This window comes from Carettochelys insculpta, chromosome 2 (genome assembly GCF_033958435.1).
Source record: "Carettochelys insculpta isolate YL-2023 chromosome 2, ASM3395843v1, whole genome shotgun sequence".
In the NCBI taxonomy this organism is placed as follows: Eukaryota; Metazoa; Chordata; order Testudines; family Carettochelyidae; genus Carettochelys; species Carettochelys insculpta.
The window spans coordinates 29,817,246-29,838,423 of record NC_134138.1 but is presented as its reverse complement, the minus strand read 5'-3'; the positions used below and the strand labels follow the sequence as shown (position 1 = coordinate 29,838,423).

Below are 21,178 nucleotides of genomic sequence, written 5' to 3'. Positions count from 1 at the left end.
TCTGATGTGCTTATGGTAGTCCATGTTTCTGAGGAGACACGTTGCAGTATTCTATGCCCTTTGAAATTCCCTAGGAGCTGATGGCTTCATACCCAGGTACATTGCACTGCAGTAGCCTCGTCTAAATGACAGGTAGGATCATCAAGATATTGCTGTATTATGGCATTACAGTTAGAGATGGAAAGTAACTACCAGAGCAAATCCATTCCTTCTCCCTACAGGATTTGCTGCCCCACATCAGATTTTAAGCTGAGGGCACATTTGATCTACCAACTTTTAACACCTACATAAAAAACAAACCTTTTATCTTCTCTCTGAAAGAAAATAATTCAGGCTTTCCTAGTGATTGCTGGACTCTGGAATGAACATCTGAGCATGCATATTATTTCCCACTGAACAGAATTACTGTTAATACATAGGAATGGTTTTGTGAGATATCTTATCCTGGGTTAAACAAAAACAATCTCAAAAACACAGGACAGGATATGCCTGATTTGGTTTTATTAAATTAAAACCTTGCAACTCTTTCCCCGTTTTATCCTCAGTCTTCCTTGCAACTAAGCTCACTTTCCTTAGCTAGCAGCTTCCTAAATCCTAGCTTCAGGCGTTAGTAACTTTCCCCTAGTCAACTGACAGCTGTAGCTACATGATTGATGACATTTCAATTCAGCCCTAAAATTACACTTGAGGGACATGGGGAAAGATTCTGTAAATGAAACAAAGGGAATAGAAATCAAGCTCAACACCCCAGCTAGGGACACCCCAATTGCAGAAGAGATGTCAGTGAATGCAGAGCCACTGTATGCCGCCTCCTTCACAACCTGCATTGGGCTAAGGAGGAAGAGTGGATGGAGTACAACGAGCTCTGGCTGTCCATAGCTAGACTCCTTTATGTCACCTTCTACCTCCCCTGGGAAATGCACCCATCTGCTAAATCTTCGGTGACATAGAAGCAGCCACTTGCAGAACATAAGACCTGTGAAAGGGCATCAAAACATTAAGGGAGCATGGGAGAAAAGGAGCTTTCCAGTTGTATTTCTTCCAAAGTGAGTTCTAGTAAGGTCCTTTACAGGATCACATTCACCATGAATGACAGGAATACTGATTCATGAGCCATAAAGCCTTGAGAAGCCGAGATGGCATGAGTCAACTTTTCCACGTGTCAGGTGGCTCCCATTTGTCATCATGTCAGTTTTCTTATGTGGATTCCAATAATGAAGAAAATATTTCCTTAGGGGAGAAAAGTTATCAAGCTGCTGAAGGTTTTTCCAGTGACCAATCATATGCCATGAAAGCCAAGGTCATACAACAGCTCAGCGCAGACGGTGGCAGACATATTAAGGAACATCGCTGCTCTGACTAATATCTGAGAATTGTTACTCACCTCTAGTGTGGTCAATACAATCTTCTCAACTGAAGAAAAATAAGCCTCCCACAAGAACTGTGTCTGCTGTCTAAGTGCTAGGATTTTATCCTGATGGATAGACCTGATTGTAGAAGGAATCTGTAATACAAGGTGCACTACAATCAGATGGTGTGGAAAACAATGGAAGCTGATCAAATTAATACATTCTTCAGACTCTGAAATGAGCATTCTCTTCTCCTGCCCAGCAATACAGATCAGTATCAGGCAGTGCCCCCACCCGATACAGATACGTGAATTAACATAAAGAACAGCTACTGGAAAATGAATGGGTGACACCCTTTATGACCTTTGGTATTTGAGCCTATTGGCCAACTTTAGGATTAAACTAGTAATTCCTTGTTTTTTAAAAAAAGTTGTTTCTGTGGTAGCAAATGCTACTTTTCTCCCTTCTGGAATGGTGGAAACTCACACTGAGGAACTCTTCCGTAAATCCCGGCATACAAAGCTTTTGCAAACTACTAATTTAACATACTAGTAGCTGCAGGTTGTTAGAGTCCAACAATAATCTCCATTACGAAAGTATATTAAAGGGATCTGCTACTGCAGTCACCTTCCCAATGTGGGAACATCAGTGTCCTGAAGAACTTATCACAGCATCTGCTGAAAAGCCACCAGTCTATGAAATAATGTAGGGAGAAGAAAAAACAAGTTCACTCAATATCTGCTATTTACAAGGAAAAAAACGATCACGTTTTTCACTGGACACAGTATGGAGCTTCAATTCTGGTAGAGCTTTCCACATGTTTTAGGATATACCTCCTACTATCGCTCTTCCTGAAAAAAGTTCTCCTACAAACCAGATTGGAGGGGGCGGGGAGGCAGATGCCTGCGTGAACCCACATCCCCACCCTTCTTCACTTTGGAGAAAATCCGGCATCTGTGTGGACTCTTATGAGCTTCTTAAATGCCAGGTTCCCATTTACACTAAGATTTTGTTTACTCAGGGAGAAGCCTGGACTAACTGGTGCAGAACAGTTAGTGGGGATTGGCTACACCACATTAGCTCCTCATGTGGACACTTATTCTGCATCAAGAGTCCTTTGCGCAGTTTAGGCCAGTCCCCGCTGGAAGTGATTTACCCTAAATGGCAAAAAAGTGGAGAGTTAATAGGAAATAGCTACTGCCCTTTAAATTCATGCCCTATATATTTTTGTACTAACTTTCCCATTAATTCCCCATGTAGACAAGCCCTAAGCTTTCCATACACTGCTGCAGCAATGTAAGTAAAAGGTCATTAGAGTGGCTGTAACTGTAATTTATTCTTACTTTAAGATCTCTTTACACTGTCAGGTGGTCTTAGATGCCCAAGTGTAAATGAGAATGAGGCCCCTTCAGTGTAGTGGGTGGGTGTTCACTTTTTTTAGGAATGGGAAGTTGTTTTGCTTTGGTGACTATGTCTAGTTATTTCAAGTCCAGCTACCTCCTTCTCCCATTTCTCACAAGTCTTTCATATATTTCCTTTTAGGGCTAACTACATACTGGCACCAGATTTTGCTTTGATAAATGTTATTAGCACTGTCCATTTAGTTATTAGATTAACCTAAACACTCACACTCCTAAACACATACACACACAGATCCCACATAAGACATCTCTGATCAAAATACACGTATTGTTCATATAATGTTTTGAAAGAGTTTGGTGGCAAACATTCTTGGGAAGTTTCATATACACTTGTATGAAATTATTGCATAAGAAACATGATCCAGAGAAGGATTCCAGGTTTTAAGATTTGATATGTTAAAGAGATTCAGGAGGGGTCCTCAGATCTTATACAATTATTCTTTCTCATTTGCATTCAGGTAGTGCCCACAACTCCCAACCAGGATCATCACTCTCATTGTTAGGTGCTGAAAAGGAAGAGAAGTTTCTGCCTCAAAAAATCTTACGATCTAAGGCTACATCTACACTCACTGGAGAAGATCAACCGCTCTAGGTTGATCTTTTAGGGTGCTGTTTCATGCATGCACAAAAAGGGCATGTTCCAGGGTCAAAGTCAACCCTGGAACTCCTCCTGCGCTGCATGGTAGAGTAAGGAAGATCGATGGGAGGAGCACTCCTGTCAACCTTCTGCTGTGAAGACAGGCACAGAAGTCGACAGCTGCAAAGTCGATTTTTGGTATGCAACTGGCATACCAAAAATTGCTTAATAGCCATCGACCTTCAAGGTACATCTCGATGCAGCCTGAGGGTTGTCTACATACTGCAGTCGTGTGTGAGATACATATGTACATGCAGAAACACCCAAGGTAGCTTTATATTAGGCAGCTCATGTCCTGATAGCAGTGAACCCCTGGCAGCACACACTTTAGCACAGTCAATCCATGCTAATAGGCACCCAGAGTCCCACGCCAGATTGTACATCTTGCACTGAAGATTGCGCTGTTGCAGCTTTTCTGCCACAGATACTTAAAATTAGGTAGATTAAAGCTGTCTCAGGTATGTCTACATGGGCAGCAGTCACAACCCTGCTTCCACTGCACAAGAGACATTGCCTCAGACCCAGGGGGCTGACAACTTCCACAGACCCCTGGGAAACGTGTGTTTGTGTGTGTAGTGGGGTGTCTCCATGCCCCTGTAAGGGGTGGGACCTCAAGCAGAAGGAGCAGGGCTGTGGCCATGTCCCTGCTCAGTCTGCCTGACACCCTACTCCTTACAGGGGTGCTGAGACATGCAGAATGAAGAATGTGCGACATGGTGCTCTGAAGCCAATTGAAAGGGCCTGGCACTCCAGCACTCAATTTAAAGGGCCTGGTACTGTGCAATCCCAGTAGCAGTGATTGCAGCTGAGGGTCCTAGGCCTCTTTGAATCACCAGGCCCCAGGTAATTGCCTTCTTTGCTCCTCTCCCCTATTGGTGGGCCTGCTGAGACTATGAACTGGGGACTAACAGGACAAGGAACCAAGGACGTGGGTTACAATACAGAAGTAAGGTGGTCAGGATGAAGAAATTCTCTTGCTTGATTTTTCCTGTAAAAGAAGCAACACACACAGGGTGGGGCATATGGTAGCCACTTATCATACATACAAATCAGGCACGTTACTATTTGCGTTTATACCACTCTCCTACAAAATTCAGTTCTCTGGTACAGATTATACAGTGGATTGTTTTCTATTAGGTTTCTGCAAGTACGGGTGTAGAGAGATACGGGCTCACAGCACCATTATCAACAGCATTCATATTACCGTGAATGCATTTTAGTATGATCATAGGACATGACTTCTAATAGACATAAATGTTTCATGGCATCATGAGGCCATTCCACGGGGCTTGCTCTTGTGACGGTCACCAATGGACACCCATCTCCAAGAATGGAATGCTCACGCCTTTGTCATGCAGAAGTAGTTCTGACCCTGAAAGTTCCACAGACATCTGTGCTTCATGTACAAGATCATAAACCAGAAGGGGACAAACTATGGCCTGTGGGACACATCTGGCCTGCCAGACCCCTGGATCTGGCTCCTGGGCTCCCATCCAGGGAAGCCAGTTCCTGGACCTTCCGCTGCAGGCCCAGCTTCAGCTTCCCCAGCTCCTGGGTGGCATTCTGAGCATGCCACCAGCTCTGTTGATCCAGGTGGCATAGCTATGAGCTCTAGGAAGGTGGCATGGCTGCTGCACCACCTGCTCCAGAGGGTGTGGCCAGGGGTGGAGAGCAGGGGATTGGCTAAGAGATGGGGGTCTTGGAGGGCAATCAGGGGGCAGGGGAGGAGGTCAGGGTGGGATTTCCTTCAGGGCAGGGAGAAGGAGGGTTTGGGAAGGAGGTGGGAGGCTATGTAGGATGATCAGGGGACAGGGAGAAGGGGTTTGGATAGGAGTCACTGGATGACAGTTGGGGGAAAGGGAGCAGGGAGGTTAGATGGAGGTGGGAGTCACTGGGGTGTGATCACGGAACAGAGGAGCTTGAGCAAGTGGTGGGTAGGAGATAATGGGGGGTAGTCAGTAAGTGGAGTCTGGGTGTTTGAAGCAGCACAGCCTCCCGTAGTCTTCCTTACCTGGCCCTCCACATAATTTCTGAACCCCAATATGGCCCTCAAGCCAAAAAGCTTGCCCACCTCTGCCATACATTATGTGCCTAGGACAGAGAATTCCTTAGCCTGCCTGTGCGACTGGGCTGTTACAACAGCTGGAAAGCAAAAATCAAGAGCTTCTGTTTATAATCTCTTTGTCCAGAAAGACAGGTGAGGAAAATGACACATTAACACTAATCTGGCAGGATTATACTGCAGTTATTAGAGCCAGATGATATCTTAATAAAATTAAAGAGGAAAAAAGAATATCCTACAAAAATAAATGCAGGAGGACTACATTAAGACTAGAGCTAAACTGGTTCTATGGTAACAAGAATATGCAAATAACAACATCCGAGCTATTCTAAAACCGGAAATGAAAAACAGCAACATCACAAAAACATCTCCCAGAGCAGACATTCAGGCTCTGTGCCAGCACTTTAAAAACACTGTTAATAACAGCACAGTAGCTGTTCAATAAGGAAGCAGCTGTGAAGAGGACTGATGGCATATTACAGGAAGGCACAAAGAGTGGCAAATGCATGTATTTTGAAATAATTTTGTTTACAAAAATGTATTTTTCTTCAAAGCAAAAATTACCTTATTTTTATTTTTGCAATTAATTCATATTAGTGGTCTTCTAAGCAGGGCTTTTGGGGGTCAGCTTTTAAAGCATTTCCTCAACTAAAGATACAAAAGAATGTCTCTAGTGGGATTTTCAAAAGAGATGAGCACCTTCCTCCTACTAATTTGTAGTGCCTCAGTACTAAATATCTTTAAAAATGTGGCACTTCAACCATCAGCCACAAATGCTTTAGAAATCATACAAAAATCATAGTGCCCATTTTACTGGGTGCAGGGAAGGGGAACGGAGGCACAGAGAGATAAGTGAGTTGTCCAAGCTCACACAGCAGCTCTGTGGCAGAGACAGGAATCTAGAACCCAAATCTCAGTTCAGTGCCCTAGCCAATGGGCAACAGCCACAGCTTTGGTGCTGCACTGAAGAAAATTTTCACTGGTGTTCCTTGATACTATCCCTGTATACTTTGGCTTCTAAGTGATTTTTGAAGAAACAACAGAAATGGTATTACTGAAAGTCGTGAAAAAAAAAAGCAGCAGATAATAACTAACACCACCCATGGGTGGCAATTCTACAGCTCCCTGTTTCAATGCCCCTCGTGGAGATAAACAATTCACTGAGCCTCACAATGCTCCATGGCCATACGTAGCATCACCCTTAAAATGACAAAGTGAGGTACAGAAATGGAAGGTGAAGATTCTGCCTCCCACTCCCAGGTCGGGTACCACCTTACTCCACACATAATATCGTCAGTGTCACCTGTACATATGGCAATTTATATCAGCACATCTATTTGCAGAGTAAGGTATTATGCAGCTCAAGTACGGGTGGCAGATATTGATCTCAAGTGATATGTACACCCGCAGGCACTTATTTTACAGATAACAGAGGACACCCCATTAGAGAAGCATCCAAAAGAAATTTAATACTCTTAAAGAGACTCTGTGTTTAAATAAGGGGTCTAGTGGTTTGTGTGACCTTCCGGTCAGAAAATGGATGATGCCATATTAAATAAGTTCCTATTTAGAGTGAAAGAGATGATTCCCTCCTGATAAAAGTTTCTTTTGTGGCTGACCTATTGGATTCATCTTCCTGCAAGCTTAGATAGTGCAGCAGAACTCTAGTGATCTGCTGAAGACCACAGCCACTTTCTTACCTGTAATAACAATCTCTCATCCCCTATGACGGCTGCTTGGTTCCAATCAATCACTTCGGAGAATGGCAACTCCCATCCATTGCTCAGCATAACTGGGACACAGGCGGCCTGCACACAGAGGTATTGGAGACATGAGAAGGGAAGAGGCAGCGAGTGGGTGGTCATTGATTAGCATGAACTCTGAAGTCCATGCAAATTGAATTATTGGCTTTTTCTGCAGAAGTCAGGATGCACGCTCTCATGAAAGGCATTAAAAAGGAAAACCTGAAAGGAGCCCAACAAGGCAGACATAACAATACATCTGCCAAGATTCCAGCTGATCTCTGTTCTCTAAACAGGTTTCAGATTTGTTTTCATGAAGGAAACCCTGATTTGTCACCTGCAAAGGAAAACGTCCACCCGGACGTAGAGGTTTTGTGCCCCAACTGGGGTTTTTAGTGAGGTAATTCTCTACTAAAATTACATAAGATGGCTCACAACAACCCTTTTGAAAAGGTATTTGATATTTAATACTATAGCTCTTTGCTGTGAGGGTAGATGTTTAGCTATCCCCCTTTGTACACCTGAGAACGTTGTGTGGTGAGGGGTAACAAGACTACTGAAGGGGGGCTGCAGTACTGCTACCCTTACTTCAGCACTGCTGCTGGTGGCAGCGCTGCCTTCAGAAGGAGGAACTAACAAAGTGAAGTTTTGCTTCACACAGTGCACAGTTGGCCTGGTGGAACTCCTTGTCAGAGGAGGTTGTGAAGACCAGAACTTTAACAGGGTTCAAAAAAGAGAGAGAAAAAAACCACGGAGGTTAGGTCCATCAACGGCTATGAGCCAGGAGAGGTAGGAATGGCACCCCTAGCCTCTGTTTGTCAGAGGCTGGAAATGGCTGACAGGAGACGGATCACTAAATAATTACCTGACCTGTTGGAGCATAAGCTTTTGTAGGCAAAGACCCGCGTCATCAGATGCACTCTCCACTGTCTGGTCTGACTTGTTTTTTCCCCTTTTGATACACACTACTGATAATGGGCCATTTCCAACTTGACTGAATAGACCTTGTCAGCTCTGGCCCTCCCTTTTACTGGGACCCCACTCGTTAAATACTCCTCTGAAACCCACCCCCCACTCATGCATCTGATGAAGCAGGTCTTTGCCCATGGAAGCTGATGCTCCAAAATATTTGTTAGTCTGTAAGGTGCCACAGGACTTCTTGTTGTTCTCAAAGATACAGACTAACACGACTACCTCTTTGATACCTGATCTGTTCACTCCCTTAAGGGCATATGGCATTGGCCACTGTCAGAAGACAGGATACTGGGCTAACTGGACCTCTGGTCTGACCCAGTATGTTCGTTCTTGTGCTGCCAACAGCAGCTGTGCAGAAGTAAGAATGACAAGCTATGGTATTGCCACCCTGGTTTCTGCTCTGCGGCTTGCAGAACTAGGCCCTGGGTTAGCAGTCACCACCCTCTGGCCATCCAGCTCTAAAGACAGCAGTGCAGACGTAAAGATGGCAAGGTATGGTATTCACATTCTTATTTCTGTGGTCCTGCCTTAGATCTGGATACCTGGCCAGCATCTGGCACTCTCTAGCTGCCCAGCTCTGAAAGCACTGTAAGGGCAACAATATCACAACCTCTGTAAAATAACTTGGGACCTTCCTACAACCCCCTTTTGGATCAGGCCCTCCAATTTGAGAAACACTCATCTCCCCCATGGAAATCTGTACAGTGTAAGGCAAAAGCACATAAAAGACCAAGTTTCATGTGAGGAGACCAGTTTTCATGGCTGTGAATTTAGTAGGCCCTGCTAATGAAACACACTGCCTATCACAGGATATTCAAACCTTATATCTTCACTCTCCATTGCTGGCCAAACCAAAGAAAAGGACTTAGTGACTGAAAGATTTCAAAAGGTGAAGAGGAGTTGGGGGCTCCAGCCTCTGACGCAATATGGAAGAACATTTTAAACATACAGACAGCAGCAGGTTGGAACAGCCTTCTTGCTGCCTTACTGTCAGACGGGAGGTAGCAGAACAGAACCATCACATGCACATTCAGTAGGTAGCACAGCACACAATGTGTAGGCAAGTTTGCTTCAGAAAGCAAATAAGCTATTTTTATTGCCCCTGGACTTGCTAGAACAGGTCAGGGTCTCCCCCGGGAATCTGGACTCAGCTGGGCAAACAACTGCTCTCAACAAATCTGACTTTGCCTCCTCTACCGCGAGCCGGAAACCCTCTTCATGGAGGTAATGCAATTCAGGCTTCAGATGAGCTCAGTGTCAAGCCTTCCTGCTAAGAAGCCGCCGATTGCTCCAGAAGCATAAAGAGAGGCTTTTGCAATGTGGATTATGGCCCACTGGGGAAATTAAACACATCCCTGAACACCATCTCTTGATCTCACCAGCTGAATTCTAACCAGCACAGTCAAAGGTTTAATCCCCAGCTTTTACCTGCAGCGCCTCCAGAAACCTGAAGGATCCAAGCCTGCGGCCACGGGGAACCAGACAGAAAGTGGCATTGTGCAGCATTTCACGATAATCATACCTAAAAGAAACAGGGTGGATGGAGAGAGATAAGAAAGAGAAATCAGATTAACGACAAGTCCTAAAGTAACTCCTGATACACATCCTGATACACATCTGGATAAACCCATCTCCAACCAAGCCCATACCTGTATGTTCACCAGCAGGTTAAACTTTTTTCTCTCTCTGTTTTTATTCCCCATCTTCCATTCCCCCTCCACACCCACATTTCTTTTTTGTTTGCAATGGAAGGGCAATCAATAGGTGAAAGGGATTTTACCTTCAAAATAATCTATATCATTGTTATGAATATACATGCATGTTTTATAGTTTTAAATTATCTATGGAGGTGCTTTGAGTCGAAGAGGAAAATATAGAAAATTAAGTCCTCCTGTGTTCATGAAAACAGGGTTTCAAAATTCTGCATGTAGTGAACCAGATTTATTCACAAGCAAGCTCTAACTTGTTCATGTCTGAGCAAGAGCCTTATAAAAAAAATACATGAATATTCAGCTGTACAAACCAAATCTTTCCTAATCAATCAAGAAATAATAAAAAGGGTCATCAGCTGTGATTGTGGGGGTGGAAAGGAGGAGGAAGGGGAAATAAGCTAAAGAAAAAAGCATAGAAACAAACTTTGATAATTTAACTATAGAGCTCCAATGACCTCTGATCCTCAAAATTAAAGCTTTAAGCTAGATACTACTGTTTTTGTTCCAATTCCATCAATCACCTCAAAACCATTTACGAAAAACACACATCAAATCCTAACAGTTTCAAGCCAGTTATTAGCTAATTGTACTTCTATATTAATGGAAACCTATGGGACTGTAAATGGTGCTGACCCTGCAAGCCTGCTGGGTCTGAGACAAAAGGATCAAGATTAAATACCCCTCATTTCTCAAGAGTTACCGGCTCTCTGGAGACAGGTGCTACTTTGACAGTAGCTACTCTGACAGTAACATGTGACACTGAAATTTTCTAACTCTGGTAATCTAATTTAATCATGGCCTGCAGGCCCTTTTTTTTTGTATGTATACAGATAGAAGATAAACATATATCTATATTTAAGTCCAGAGCTACACAGGGCAGGCAGATGGGAGTAAGCCAATTTTCAGTTATAAACCTTGTCATTAGGAAGAGATCTTCGGAAGGCCCATTTGCTTAAACAAGTGCGTACAACTAATTTCCACAAGAAAAGGTCGCTGTGAATGGATTAAGATTATCTTCACGGAGAGTAAAATAAAAACCTCTTGTTGCACTAATTAAAAACTACAAAATAGACTTCAAAGTGGACTTTTTTAAAAAAAAACCACAGGTTTCCAATTTGGTTCTATATTTTTGCACTGAGTGGCACCAATTTCTTGTTCTCAACACAGAATATTGATTGGCAGTGAAGTCCCAGCTCAACAGCCTGCAGTGATGCAGCACATGGAGGAAACTGTTAGGAAGCTGGAATAAAAGTATTGCCATATTTAAAATGTTCATTTTTCACATTGCAAGAGGTCTAACACTCATCACTGTCAGTATATATCCTATGACAGGAAAATTTAATAAATACCAAAAATAGAATCCCCTGTAGCCTTGGAATATTTCAGTCATTTGTCCTCATCATTAGCTAGCTAAAACTTTAAAATCTTGTTAATAACCTGGACTGCAACAAGCACCACAAAACGTCAAATGCAAAATGACAACACAAAAGAGAGAAGGAAATGAGAACAGTGAAAATGAGGAGGCCTGAACAGGCCAGCAAATTTTCACATTGTGCACCTTTTTTTACAACTGATTTGTTGATATGAGAGAAGATTTTCAAAGGCACAAAAAGGAATTAGATTGCCATCTCCTGCTCAAAGTCAATAGGTGCCATTTGTGTTTTTTATTGTCTCCCCTGTAATTAATTGCTCATCTCATAAACAGCCTGGCTATAGACACACACGGAAGACCTTATCCTAACTTTGATGTATGTGTTTCCATTCCGTTCAAGGGATACTCTACAAATGTAATATGGGAAGAATCCTTGTACAGTAACATACCCATAAATAAAATTCATGCTACAGTTAATGAATTGCACCAGAGTCTTATCATGAAGAAATTTCACTTGGATTTCAACGTCCATATTTTAAAGTGGCTCAATATGATTTTTAATAGCAGCAGCAAAGGAATGATTTCCAATTTAAAACATATCAGATGACACTTTGGGATTAAGAATCTGTTTCTTTGAATGCCTCAGACATGGCATATTAAAATGCTGCCATCACTTACTCCTATGAAATGTTGAAGGCAATGTAGACATGCAAATTTACACAAACTGCGGCTCAGTATTTTTAACACAACCTCTGTACTAAAACAGCACATAATTTAAGATCTGTACTAAAATTGTACATAATACACCATGCACATGAGATGTTTAGGTACAGATCACATACCAGTATATCTGGAAATGTGAAACACCACTATATAAAAGTACTACTTCTCAGTAGATTGCAACAGAGATTACTTAATGTATTATTTTCTTCATGCTGTTATGCTCTTTTGACAAAAACACAAAAGTCACAAAAGTATTATAAATGAGATAAATTTACCTACAGTTCAAAGATTCTGGTTAACTGCAATGTATTTCTAGAAATGCTAGGTCAAGATTCAGAAGCTGAAAGGGAGTAAAACAAGCAGCAACAATAACCACAAAAGAATATATGAATGTGATCAACACCTGGCACCAAGAACGAGCTTAGCATACACTGTGACACATACACTTATTTGTCTTTTGAAACTATTTGAAAGTGTGAGGTGATTATACTAGCAAAGCCCTTTCACCAGGTCCTTTTCTGCATAATATGGCCTCAAAGTCTCACAGAGCAAAAGCTCAGACATGCAGCAGCCACAACCATCCACAGAGCAAACTACAAAACAACAGACACCGAAACATTTCCACTGAAGAGGATGGAGCTGAGAAGCGACGGAAAAAACAAAAGGACTACAGTTTCAGACACTCAAATAGCCCTCTCTTTTCTACAAGAAACTCTGCACAGGGTTTAAAATGTTGTTTTGTGGGGGAGGGAAGAGTCATCTGTCACCTTGCCGGGGAGGCGATGAAAAAGCATTTTATCACCAGAGAATCTCCGGGGCTACAACTGGAAGCAAACATCTAATTTTTTAAGTTTGGGAACAGTCATATGTGTTAATGTGATTGCTCATATGCTTGAAGTTCAATATACATGTAAGTGCTTGGCATACTGGAATGGTAAATTCCCCCTTTGACTAAAAGATGGAATGCGAGAAATCAGAGATGGGAAGACATGTTACAATATCAGTCAATCCTAGGTCCAGAGCATTAGCTCAATGACACTCAGATTGAGGTTCAGGAGCTGCAAGTGATTCTTTAATATGTCTCCTGCAGCTTTGTGCAGCTCATGGTATTAAAAGACTGTTATTCAATTCTTAATTAATCTAAATTATTAACCAAACAGGGTGTTTTTACTATATCATTAACCAGTATTGAATATTTGGTCAGTCATTTTGCTGTAAGAATAATCATATAATATAAAGTAAAGGAAACAATGCATTCACACTCTTGCAGCTCGTTTGAGTAACGTTGACTGCAAATTTGACTCACAACCCACTGAGGTCTGCATATCTAGCTAGATATTACTCGGTTCCTATTACCATAATATTTGAATGCCTCATAATCTTCAGTGGACTCATCATCACAACAGCTCTGTGAGATAGAGGAATATTATTATCCCCATTTTAAAGATGGGAAACTGAGGCACGGACAGACTTTTCTACACAGAAGGGTAATGTACTCTATGGTGGTGTGATTTCTGAAGCACACAACCCTGTTGTGCCTTACACGGAACATAAAGATCCTGCTGTTGCATTTTAATGCTGTGCTGTTTGAAAAAGTACTTTGTGAAAGCACACCAGGCACCTTTAGTACACACTACCAAGGTCTACATGGACCAATTAACAAGCAACACATTAGTGAACTTCAAAGGGCTGATAAGGGAAGAAGTATATCAGAATCCTCCTATTTACTAGAGAAGGTACACACCATGTCACAACCCGCATTGTTAATATAAGGTGCACTAAAGGTATTAACTTTAATTCATTAATTAACAAAGTTTGTCTTAGCATCATTTGATTTATTCAGGATATTTTCCATGTCCACAACTTGCTTGAGGTCACAAAGGGTGACTGCGGTAGGTCAGGAATTGAACTTGGGTTTCCACAAACCAGGAAAGCATATTCCCAATGCGAGCAAATTAACACAGTGCTATTGATGTCTATGGCGTTCATTCCCCACTACCACTGCACTGAGAGTCCAAATGCTAATACCCCAACCATGTGCCCATCCACTCTCTCATCTACCCTGGGAAGACAGCCACAGTCCCACAGTCCAACAGATTTCTTCCATGAGGAAAATAATGCTCTAATGTATCCAACACTGTTTCCCCAATGCGGAGGTGAGCTGAGTAGTTCATTGAGCGAAGAAAGAACCACAAGTGGAAGTGACTGGGGCAAACTAGAGGAATTCAACACATAATATGTGAGCTGAATTCTCCAAAAAGTCTGTGGAAGAAGTAGGAAGGTAATGCTGGGAGAGAGGACTTATTTTTGCATCTGCTTTATTGAGGTGAAATAGGATAAAATATTAAAAGAAAAAATACACAAACCCAGGTTTTTGCTATATTGATGTTTAACCAATGCCATGCTATATTTTCAGGTGGAAGATTTAAGATTATCGAAAGTGTTCATTTAGATACTGGCCAATATTATAAAATGACCACTTACTGGATACGTATGTGCAGGCAATAAAGGATGAGTTAAGCTTTTCATATAAAGCTTACCAGTTGACATATAATTTTAAGTGAGATTTTGGCATTAACTCCAAGATGACCTGATGAAGTAATATTTGGATTGGCTGAAAGTTTGATGCTTTCATAGGACAGAAATGCTTATCTACTCAAGAGGCCCCTCACTTTAATTGCAATAAAGTATGGATACAATGTGGGTGGCTGTTCATGATATTTATAAGTCCATCGAGCTAAGCTTCTTTCTAGCAACGGGCAGGTTCATCTGCTTTCAGCACTGTTCAAGAATAGCCATTAGCCAGCAACGTTTGCAGATCCTGGGAACTTTTGGGTTATGTGTTTGGTTTACCACTGTGGTTTCTTGAACGCTGAAATCCCAACTTTTGTTTCATGGGGGCACCCTCTGATTTCTTAAGAGTATCCACGTGCTTTCGTCTATCCAGCTAGCTATGTTTTAATTTACTCATCACTGTGAACTGAAATGCCAACAAAAATTCCGTAAACCAAGCTTAAAGCTTTTATTCTTCCCCATGCATTATGTGGCTATCATGCATGGGCAGTGTTTTAGTTATTACTGTTACTTAGGCACTATGCGATTTCTGTTGCTTATTGTTAGCACAGTAGTGTCAGTTAATCTTCATGGACTGATACTATAGGGAGCTTTGGCAAAGACAGGAGTCTTCCATTTTGCTCCATACGCTGATTTCCAGGTATCGGAGGGGTAGCCGTGTTAGTCTGGATCTGTAACAGCAACAAAGGGTCCTGTGGCACCTTACAGACTAACAGAAAATTTTGAGCATGAGCTTTCGTGAGCACAGACTCACTTCATCAGATGCTGGTCCAGGGTACTCCCAAGTTCTGAGGGGAAGGAATTCCATAACCAAGGAACTGGATCTGAAGGGGTTCATAGTTTGTTGTTCACATTCATGTGCTCCTTCACTTTGCACTTTCATGTGGACATAACTTATTAGCGACAATTTTGTGCATGGCTTAGATTGCTCATTAAGAAAATTAACACACAGTGCATGTGGCTTTAAATTGTTGGCTGAGTTTTTAAAACAAAAAGATTTAACCTAAGGTTCACATTCTCCATAAGGATCTGCCATGTGTTTTACTATCTTTCGGGTTCCCTTCCACAATGATTAAGTAAACCATGTTCACAGCTAATACCTTTATAGGCAGTACAAACAAATAGCCCTATTTATAATCAGTTCTAATTTATGCACACTCTAATTGAAATATCCCCTCCCTGCTACCACCCATAGCTGAGAAAACATGCATGGCCCCATCTATCATGCAAGGTGTAAGCACTAGAATGCCATGTGGGCAATTATCAGATTGAGAAATCCTGCTCAGCAGAAAGGCCTGACAATTTTAACTTTTTGATCCAACCCATGGCTCTTTTTTGTTTTGTTTTGTTTTTGTTGTGCCGACCTTCTCAATCATCGCTTGGATTAGAGAGCTGCTTGGAATTCCTAGTTCACCATTACCCCAAACAATATGAGCCGTTTGCAGAGGCTCTGCAGTGGCTAATGAGCCATGCCATGCATTCTTTCTTAGCGGTTAAATATTTCCCCTTGTCACTACACTTAAAGAGATTATAAACTACCCTGGGAACCATTTTCACTATTATTACTGATTTTTTAAAATTCTTAACTTTAGTTCTTTCCAGTTACTCCCACACCTTTCTCAAAGTTGGGCATTTTCAGTCTAGACGAAGAACAGAGTTGATATAATCATATAAAATAAACACTTTATACTTACCTAGCACCTCTCAGCCACGAATCCCATGGCAGGAATGTTAATGGTTAATCAGTAAGGGTTGATCCACCCTGCAGGACCTGCCACGGGCAGCAGGGGGCACTCCAGCCGGGCTGCAGCAGCCTTTTGTCCACAGTGGGCCCAGCCAGGAAGCAGTGTGGGGAGTGGGCACTCTAGCCTGGCCAGAGCAGCCCTCTCCCACCTATGCCCCACCCCATTTACATTGACTAACTGGTTAAACTTAACATTAAACCAGTCAACTAAACGGGATTTTACGCTCCAATCACATAGCACTGTGTAAATTATTATGCAAGTCTCAGAACATTCCCATGAGTCATTATCATCTCCATTTTACAGATGGAAAAACTGAGGCGCACAATGACCTGCTCTACATCATAACATGGGTCTGTCAGAATTCAAGACAGAACTCAGGATTCCTGACACCCAGCACTCTGACCTGCCTTCTACACAACCTGATCTTCATCCCATAGTATTTAGGATACATTTGTAAAATCCATCTTTAAATCCCAGCTGGAAAGCATATCTGAAAGTATAGGAGCAGAGCCCAAAACATTATGTGAGAGCTTTGCCCAGCTGTATACATTTTAAAAGTGCAACACTTAATATATTTCCTGGAGGATGCAGGAGCTCATCATTGGCCCGGAACTTTCCACCCTGGCAGTAACAAGCACATTCTGTTGGGTATGTCAGATCTGACTAGCACTGCCTTTTCTTTTGCAAGCCAAAAACTGCAATGGCACACAACCAAATACATCCACTGCTTCTTTTCTGGATCTGTAAACCCCATAGAAGCACACTGCATCTTCCAGAAGGTGCATCTGGATCAGTTAAAGCATCTCAAAGAGAGTTGTTGAACACACATGATAGCATGGGGCTAAATGGCAGTGTTTCCTATTTTTCCAGTGTATTAAGTTTCAGCTATTAACCAATAGGTCAGCATTCAGCCTGTGAATTCATAATGCAGGCGACCACAGGCTACAGATGCTGAAGAAAAACCCATTCTATCACACCAATTGCCGTGTTGCCTGGTTTCCATTAGGGTACCTGGGCTTTTAAGTAAACTGTCAGGTAAAACTTGGCATTGAAAACACAATGTGAATAACTTCCTTTGTAGCTCAACTGTGTGTCAGATAGCGTTGCCTAACAGTAAGCTCTCTAGACTAATGCATCTGAGTTGGAAGAGTGCCTTCACCACAAACTGCAGGCATCCGGATTAAAGCTAAGCAACATTTAGAGATGCTCTTTCTGAAAGTCAGCATGCTATTGGTTGATGGTTTATTTCCCTGTCCACAAGTGCTGGTTTTGAAATTAGAAAAAGTTTGGAGGTGCAAAAACATAAATGGAAAACTTTTTTTTTCCTGCTTAAAGGGCTAATTGATTTCACAGGTGTTTAATTATCATTTGCTGTGAGATAATACCTTGTAGTGCCATAAAAAATGGATTTAATTTTTGAGTGCCTGCAAAACCACTGCCAAAGCCAAGTTAGAGCTAAAGCTAGATAATTATTCTATAAATCAAACACACTGCCTCCTTTCTTTGAAATTTTTAATACACGGCTATAATGATATCTGACGACCTTGAAACTAACATAAAAAGGATTTTCTTGCCAAGTGCCGAAAGGCAGCCATTGGAGTATTTCGTTCAGTCTGGTTCATTAACGCTGGATCAGCCAGCCATAGTACCCTCGCTGCAAGCTTCCAAAATATGCCAGGGTATGCACATAGCCATAGTAGCGTAACATGAAGATTCTATATTCTCTGCAGAACTATGGCTACCAAGAGCCTTTGAATTCTACACAGGTAAGGTGGCTCTGTCAAACACTGCAAAACTTTTCTACTCTCTGTCATGGAAAACAAAGCTTTTGCACCTTTGAGCAACTAATTTCAAGATGAAAACATTTATATCATATTTATGCCTAAACATGTACAAACTATCCCGCCCTCAAATGAAAGATCACAATAACTGAAAAACTCGGGGGCGGGGGGTGGGGGAAGTAGTTTGGAATCCACCATAACAATATGAAGGATACTGTACAGCTAAAATGGAAACTAAACTAAGGAGTTTTAAATAGCTTTTTACAGCCTTTAATAGCTGCACAGTTACACTCTATTCAGTGCCATATTATACATAAAAATACTTTGATACAGGACCCATTAAAATATTAGTATGGTCTATTAAATCAAATGTGGTTTAATGATTTACAGCACAGGACATTCTGATGAATATACAAAACTGTTTTATAAATCTATGGCATGTGTACAACGTGCACATCCTTTGGACTATCAAATAGAAAACAGTTGCCTTATAGGGTCATGCGAACCAGACTATTTGCCTTTGACTAGAACAGCAGTTACTCTCTGGGCAGCAGTTTTGGGCTGCATTTGCAATAGTCGGTCCTTCCAAAAGATTTTTCAAAAGAAGGGAGCTCTTTCGAAAGATCCATTGGGGCGACTATACACAAAAAGCGTTCTTTTGAAAGTAAATCAAAAGAACAAGACACTCCTTTCGAAATCACTCTTCCTTTCCCATTTCAGCAAGAGCGCCGTCTTTCGAAAGCTTCTTTTGAAAGAAAATGGGTGTAGACGCTCCGTGGGCCCGTTTTTCAAAAGAGCAGTCTTCATGGGGCACTGATCTTTTGATCCCTGGCCCATTCTTTTGAACGAGCAGGGGTTGTGTGGACATTCTCTTTTCCAAGAGCAGGGGTTGTGTGGACATTCTCTTTTGAAAGAGCAGACCACTCTTTTGATCCGCTTTTGTGTGTTTGGATGGACTCTTTCAAAAGTGTTTTTAAAGCTGTTGACTGGCTAATACTCCAGATAAACTCTACTGTAACAATGCAGCAGTGAGAGTCAAATTTCATCAAGGTGCCTTTTTTTAGACAGTATTATGGCCAATTAAGAACAACCCATTAATTTAGTCTCTTAAAAGCCACTTTTGAAACAAAGTCATTAGCTTTTTCCTTGGGTTTTAATATCTTACAAGCGCTTATGTTTCACATGAATGCTACTGAAGTAATTAACCAGATAAATCCATGCAGAGAGATTAGGAAAGTTTTTTTATCTCACTAACAAACACAAATGTGCACAGTTCCACAGTGCATGCTATTCATTCTGGCATAACAGGCAAGTATTTTTTGGCTGCATTACATATTTGGATGCATGCACACATGCATACACATTGTCTGAGTAGGGTTTTCAGAAATGCCCAGTATTCGTTGTTGGCCTAACTCTTCTCCTGCTAAAGTACACGATCACATCCATTTCCAAATCCTTAAAAATTCTAGTCTCCTGAAATGCATGAAGGCCAATGGAGGGTCACATACTCCTAGCAGTAGAAGAATAGGTCTACGGTAAGATGTCAGGACAGTAATATGCCCTTTAGCATGCTTTCTAATAATAAAATAATAATAATAATAATAATAATTAAGCACAATACAATGGCACCTTTATCCTCTGAAGATCAGATTCAACACTTTACTGATTTGGATCCCATGCCAATTTTGAGAAGCATCCATAATGTTGGGTGCTTATCTTCTAAACTTTTTAAGGGTCATCTTCTGCAAAATCAATGTGGGCTGTGGAGGGATGAAAAATTCAGTTAGGAAATTAATCTCCCATCCACGCTCCTCTGGGGTTATTCTATAAAGGAAGAGAATAACGGTTTTAGTTGGAAAAATTATGAGAAGCAAATATACCACCGAGGCCCTTTTCAACAGCTACTGGGCTCTCCTACCCCCCCCACCCCCGTTCACTTAACATCAGAGTGGACCAAGCCATGCCAGGGAAAGTTAAAGAGCAGTTGTGCGCTGAACCATGATGGCACAAAAACTTCACCTCTTAACTCAGCACATCTGCTCCTCATGCACTGGCTCATCAAAATAAAAAATAAAATTTTTATTATTATTAACCCTGTGCGCACAAAGCCTGGAGAGACAGAGCTGGAATCTCTTGTGCTTGCACATCATCAATGGTTAGTTATGCTGCATTTGCAGGGATGTGTGTTCTACCTCATGGTTTTCAACTCGTACCTTACGTTGCACCTGAGCAACCTCACTGAAGTCAATCAGGTTGCATGGGTATAGCGGACAACAGTGTTGGTCTGCAGAATTTTATTACTGGTGATGATACATAAGTCAAAGAAAGCACAGCTAGATTTGCAGATCCCAGGCTACGTGAACAGCTCTGACATTTAGAAAACATGCATGCGTGCACAAAACCTCACACGCTATTTCCCCCAAATTACTAGACCCCCACTTTATAAGGCAGGGCTAATAGAATAATGGACACAGCCCAAACCAGATTAATCAAGCTATTCAGGAAAGACCTTATTAGGCATGCAAAGTAAGGCCTTTGACAAGTACTGACTGGTGATGCTACATTGCAGTTTATGCAATCCTGAGAACCTGTTTTTCATTATGATTGAAGAGTCCACATGAAACAACACACCTGCTAACAGTGAATATCGGCACTGTGACAAGCAAATGCCTCATCATAGTGTCAGTGCTATTAACAAGATGCTGAAGGTGCTCTCAATCCTCCTGGCTTCCATTAAAGCTCAAAGTGCTCAGCACTGTGCAGGATTGAGCCTTAACCTTTTAGCATTTCTATCCTGCTGGGCAGTGTGTGCGTGAATGTGCTAAGTCTGGTCTGCACGCTAATACATTATTGATGTAAGCTATTCAGGCACAGCAGCGAGGACATAAAACATTTATTAACAAAGGGACCTGTATGTCATTTTAAAACAATTATTTTTTTTTTTTAGAAAAAACAACAAATTCTTTTGTCTCAGAATTATTTATTGGATTGTGCAGACAAGAAAGGATTCTTGCTTTTGGAGGTAGGAGTCTCACGCCCTGATTAATCTTTCATCACAAGAGATTTTGTGAGGCATGCTTAGAAA

The 21,178-nt window shown here is 41.7% G+C and overlaps 1 protein-coding gene across 2 annotated transcripts in view; it reads right to left on the bottom strand.

The window, feature by feature from the left end:
* EXT1 (exostosin glycosyltransferase 1) overlaps window positions 1-21,178 on the bottom strand; it is a 259,522-nt gene that overhangs the window by 28,597 nt on the left and 209,747 nt on the right. Inside the window, exons 2-4 of one of the 2 annotated variants that reach the window (XM_074986740.1) lie at window positions 9,615-9,708; window positions 7,170-7,277; window positions 1,385-1,504 (exon numbers count right to left, since the gene is read on the bottom strand). In XM_074986740.1, coding sequence (XP_074842841.1) covers window positions 1,385-1,504; window positions 7,170-7,277; window positions 9,615-9,708 — 322 coding nt within the window. The remainder of the gene's footprint in view (window positions 1-1,384; window positions 1,505-7,169; window positions 7,278-9,614; window positions 9,709-21,178) is intronic. The other variant, XM_074986742.1, reaches the window with a different exon arrangement.